Source organism: Ranitomeya variabilis, chromosome 1, assembly GCF_051348905.1.
Source record: "Ranitomeya variabilis isolate aRanVar5 chromosome 1, aRanVar5.hap1, whole genome shotgun sequence".
Classification (NCBI taxonomy): Eukaryota; Metazoa; Chordata; class Amphibia; order Anura; family Dendrobatidae; genus Ranitomeya; species Ranitomeya variabilis.
In genome coordinates this window covers 1,028,980,696-1,028,986,695 of record NC_135232.1, presented here as the reverse complement: position 1 = coordinate 1,028,986,695, position 6,000 = coordinate 1,028,980,696, and the positions used below count along the sequence as shown (strand labels likewise).

General features: G+C 39.6%; 1 protein-coding gene across 1 annotated transcript in view; it reads right to left on the bottom strand.

Moving 5' to 3' along the window:
• Positions 1-435: 435 nt before the first annotated feature.
• LOC143793051 (plasma kallikrein-like) overlaps positions 436-6,000 on the bottom strand; it is a 185,791-nt gene continuing 180,226 nt past the window's right edge. Inside the window, exons 15-16 of the mRNA XM_077279639.1 lie at positions 2,933-3,087; positions 436-1,243 (exon numbers count right to left, since the gene is read on the bottom strand). Of these exons, the coding sequence (XP_077135754.1) occupies positions 1,234-1,243; positions 2,933-3,087 (165 nt within the window). The 3' untranslated portion in view covers positions 436-1,233. The remainder of the gene's footprint in view (positions 1,244-2,932; positions 3,088-6,000) is intronic.

Below are 6,000 nucleotides of genomic sequence, written 5' to 3'. Positions count from 1 at the left end.
TAGGATAATAATTTTCTGCTATGCTAATAAAACTGCAGAATGTTTTTCAATGATGAATTTGCAATTTAAAATTATAATTAAGGATAAGATAATTGAGGATTATCCATTAAAACAAAGGAATAAGGGTAATGCCAGGTGGAACAGTTATGGCATTACAAAATCTGTATGCTGTGGACAGCATGTGGTTTTTGAATGAGCAAACATGGTTTGTACAGGTTTTTGACTGGATAACTAAATTTTTTAAATCATTTTTTTGACTGTTTTAATGAACATGTACCACTAATGGTAATGACAATGATAATACCTACATCATATTTTTATAATACTGATGGTGACCAATCAGAGGGATTTGTCACCAATATCACATCGCTGGCGGTTCAACAACATGCATCCACACCGTTCTGCTCTTATCAGTTCTGACCATAAGCGGATGTAAACACTGAACAAAACTGAATAGCTTTACTCCATTCAATGTGTAGTGGTCGCTGCTGGGCACTGAAGAACATCTCAAGCTTAAAGGAAGATTGTCAGCACAGAGTGACTGTTCAAATCAAGTACAGGGGCCCGTTGAACCTTTAGCCTAGCCAAATATTTAAGTGGACCTTCCCACTTACTTGTTTTCCATCTATTTCAGCCCTTCTCTGGCTCTATAAAGCAAGAGCTGACTATGAAAGAGGTGGGGGGCAGAGATAGGGGGGAAATAATTGTGTGTGAAGATGCAGTTAAAATCAATGAAATACTCCTTACCACCTGCTTGTTTTCTGTGAAGCCAGAGCTGTCAATCAAAGAAGAGGGGGTAGAGATTCAGGAAAAACAATCAGGCGGAAAGAGTATTTGAATGATTGGCTCCGCCATGATGCACCGAGCACCTGTACTTAATTTGAACAGTCATGCTGTGCTGACAGACACCCTTTAAATATTTGACCATGCCAAGAAGTGTACACAGAGCACCTGTAACTGGATTTAAACAATCATTATGTGCTGACAGAGTCCCTTTAAGAGAATAGCATGTGATCTTTCGTTTGCCACCAATCTGATATTGATGACATCCTAAGTATCGGTCATCAATATTTTATGTCGGGATGACAGTTTAATTTATTTAAAAAAAAATTGCCATAAAAAAAACAAGCAAGAAAAATGTAACTCAAACTTCTTTCTAGTTTGTCACTGCTGTAGCTCCGACATACAGAACGAGAAAAGGGCTCAGGGCTCAGGTTCGACAAGCATTTTTCTTTAAATGGCTCTGAAAAACAAATTGCATTACAGTTATGACAATAATTTAACGACAATGTCATTGTTCCATAAATTGAATTTCTATTATTATTGTAATTAATTTTTTAGAACTTTTTTTGCTTTTCAGAACTATAGGTTAAGTGGAAACAATCTGATCACCCACATTAGAAAAATCACTACTGGAGCACAAAAAGTTTTATAACCAGTGATTCATTTTTTTACACTATTAATGAGGTAATCAGCTTTAGAAATCAACTTTTCATATACCCTAATAAGAAATTCTCATTTATTAGAAGGTGGTCTTTCCACTATTCAGGACCCTCTAAGAAATAAGGAAACAACCACTTTAAACAACATCAACTGTATAACATATTGAAAAGACTAAAACACCTTGATGATAAAGTAGGACATATATTTAATTTTATATGTAAAGAACAAATAATACCTTTTACAGAGGATTTAATACAAACCAGTGTATTGATATATTGAATTACACATTCTGTTCATTTCTTGTGTGATAAAACACAGATCTCAGATCATTTATACTATTGTTAATTTCTGCATGGTTGGCCTTATATGGCTATTTATATGAACAAGTATTTTAGGGTCTGAATACATTTTGACAGGAATTGCTTACTCTTGTTCCTTATCTTAGCTAAATAAAGCCACTTACTTTCTCTAATGGAGATGTACTTTTCGTAATATGACCTATGTGTTAATACATATATACTGTATGTATATTAATACACTCACACCACATTACATGCAGGTTTTAATATTAGACCGTGTAGGGCCATCCCAAATCGGGTCACCGTGTCGCTGATGCGGTGGCTTTATGCTTTGAACATGTGAACATGTGTTTATATGTTGCACGCAAACCAACTCAAACTCCAGCTCATTTTTTTTCTTTGGATTTTTGCATTTTGTGCAAGTTAGGGTGTGGCTTCCATTCCTTGAGCTGGACATTACATTTATATAGCTTCCCAAGGCTGAGGTGTCCAGAATTCTGGACCCGGTCCTTTGTCTGCCCTTATTCTTAGGTTACTTCTGACACATGATAAGGTTTTAATATTAGACATTGTAGGACCATCCCAAATAGGGTCACTGTAATGTGCTGCTGCAGTGTAGTATAGTGCAACCTCCACCAGGGGGAGCTGGTTCAGGAAAAGAGGTTGTACACACAGCACATCAATACTGAACAGCAACACAGGAGTCACAGGTAATGCAAGAGAAGTCAGACAAGCCAAAGGTCATACACATAGAGGTAAGCGCAGTACACAGGGGAAGTCAGAAGAATGGTCGGGGACAAACAAGAAGTCAAAGCCTACCGGGAACGTGGTAACAAAGCGTGAGACGTAAGACGAAGTCGGGATACAAGCCAAGGGTCAGAACAAGTCATAAACAGGTACAGGCAGTCAGAGGCAAAAAGGAACACTAGTACAAGTGACCAGGTCAGGTGCTCAAGCCATGCAGCATGAACTATAGCAGACACTGGGCCACAGACTGCAGAGGACTTAAATAGCTCAGCCAGCTTTAAAGTGAGGCAGAGGGAATTAACTCCCACATGACCAGTCCAGAGACAAGACAGCTGAACATAAACACAGAACTGGATCATGACAGTCACTTTGTCGCTGGTGGGATGGCTTTTATGCTTTTTTTTAAATCAGAAAATCCACATTTTTAAGGTTTTACATCTTACATTTTTGTATGCTGTACAATCCAGTCTATAAATTCTGTGACTTTAGTGTAAACTCCTGGCTTGTCAGGACGAGCGCAGCCTTCACCCCAGCTTGTAATTCCAAATAAATACCAAGTCTTGTCAACTAAACAACTGAGGGGACCACCAGAATCACCCTTAAATAAAAAGAGGAAACATTTATTAGTACATCAGTTTTTATTTGATTTTACAGAGGTATTCTCATTAGTAATCTTCAGAAGCACACCTGGTGATGCACTCCTGAAGACTGACAGCTCCGACCACTGGTCTGAAATGAGCAATTTCTAAGGCTGTCAGTCTGGCGAGCTTCAGAGTGCTGCATACAGGGTCTAAACTATAGAACCTGCAAGTGGCGCCTATTCCTTGTCTAACCAGACAGTCTCAGACCACAGGTTGGCCGGTAAAGTTTGCAAGTTTGTTCACTATAAAACAGAAAACAGAAAGGATAACCCTTGTAAAAGGGGTCTTCCGGCCTTTGCTTTTATTTAACACTAGATGGTGGCCCGATTCTAACGCATTGGGTATTCTATAATATGTATGTAGTTTATTTATGAAGATTTCAGAATAATGCAATAAATACACAGGATTCGGGCTGGCCGGGCGCGACCAATTAGAGAAGCGTGGTTTAAATACCGCGGCAATTTGCAGCCGGACTGCGTCTGTCGCTGATTGCTAGCGGCCGGCAGGGTGCGACCAATCAGTGAAGCCAGGGCCAGCTCCAGGTTTTTGAGGGCCCCGGGCGAAAGAGTCTCACAGCCCACGTAGCATATAACACGGCCCACGTGGTATAGAGCACATCCACGTATTATATAGCACAGCCACATAGTATATAGCACAGCCACATAGTATATAACACAGCCCACGTAGTATATAGCACAGCGACATAGTATATAACACAGCCACGTAGTATATTGCACAGCCCATGTAGTATATTGCACAGCCACGTAGTATATAGCACAGCGACATAGTATATAACACAGCCCACACAGTATATAACACAGCCCACGCAGTATATAACACAGCCCACATAGTAAATAACACAGCCCACGTAGTATATAGCAATGTGGGCACCATATCCCTGTTAAAAAAATAATTAAAATAAAAAATAGTTACATACTCACCTTCTGCCGGCCCCTGGATCCAACCCAGGCCTTTAGCGATGCTCCTCGTGATGCTCTTTTCCCAGTAATGCCTTGCGGCAATAACCCGTGTTGATGTAGCGGTCTCGCGAGACCACTACGTCATATGGGGTCATTGCCGCAATGTATTCTTGGGACCGGAGCGTTGCGAGGAGCGGGATAGGCTGCCGTGGATGCCAGAAGGTGAGAATATAATGATTTTTTAAAAATTATTTTTAGCATTATATGTTTTTACTATTGATGCTGCATAGGCAGCATCAATAGTAAAAATAAGCAATAAGGAGAACTCAAGAGTTTTTTTACGTATAAAAATAAATATATATTTTATTACATATAATGTTAACAAATATTTATTATTATAATAGTACTAAAGACAATATGTCAGTATGAAAACAAATTGATCCAACTTAGGTGATAGCGCAAGCGCGATCACTAACAGAGAACTGACAGAGTGCAAAAAAGGTTCCAAATAATTACTAGCTGCCAGATAGGTGTATACTAACTAACACAGAACAATGCAATCTTGTGTTAGCTTAAGCGTGACACATATTTAAACACAATGGTCCAAGTCGCGCTGGCTTAGTAACAGCGCTAATCTTATAATAATTAGGTGTCACACCTAACATTTGCTAAGGAACCGCACATAAAAAGTAAAGCAGTAGAAAGGTTAATTACCCATGTTATGAAGATGTCAGCTCTGCGAGTGATCGCTCTCCCCGACGCGCGTTTCGCCCCTTTGAGGAAGTGAGATTCTGTCTTGCGAAACGCGCGTCGGGGAGAGCGATCACTCGCAGAGCTGACATCTTCATAACATGGGTAATTAACCTTTCTACTGCTTTACTTTTTATGTGCGGTTCCTTAGCAAATGTTAGGTGTGACGCCTAATTATTATAAGATTAGCGCTGTTACTAAGCCAGCGCGACTTGGACCATTGTATTTAAATATGTGTCACGCCTAAGCTAACACAAGATTGCATTGTTCTGTGTTAGTTAGTATACACCTATCTGGCAGCTAGTAATTATTTGGAACCTTTTTTGCACTCTGTCAGTTCTCTGTTAGTGATCGCGCTTGCGCTATCACCTAAGTTGGATCAATTTGTTTTCATACTGACATATTGTCTTTAGTACTATTATAATAATGAATATTTGTTAACATTATATGTAATAAAATATATATTTATTTTTATATGTAAAAAAACTCTTGAGTTCTCCTTATTGCTTATGATTATTTCTGAGTTTAGTATATCTATGTGAATTTATATTGCTGGTTCCTTTATAAATCAATAGTAAAAAGTTGGTCACACAGTTAATGGCAGCATTAACAGACTGCGTCACACTGCTTTATGCCGCAGTGTAACGCAGTCCGTTTAACGGACTGCTAAAACGCTATGTGGGCGCTGACTGGAGGGGAGTATGGAGGGGTCACTGACTGGAGGGGAGTAGGGATGGGCCAATTCGCGGCCGGACTGTGCCTGTCACTGATTGGTCGCACCCAGCCGGCCGCAACCAATCAGCTACGCGGGATTTCCAGGACAGACAGACAGAAGTGGACCTTAGACAATTATATATATATATATAGATATGGCCCGGGGACATGCCACTCCACTTTCAATCCACTATTACTATTATTGTCCATTCATGACTTCTATGGCCAATCAAAGGCCAGACAGGTGACCCAAAATGGCAGGGGATTGATAGGTGAGTATTTTAAACATGCACAATTAAAGAGTTGAAAACTCTTTTAAGTGTTATTTGAGACATGCCAAAATTGCATCAATAAGTTGTTCGTATTCTACAATGAGTAGAGTATGGTATTCATTATGGTGCATTTTAGTTGGTGGTATGATCAGTAGTGTTGAGCATTCCGATACTGCAAATATCGGGTATCGGCCGATATTCGCTGTATCGGAAT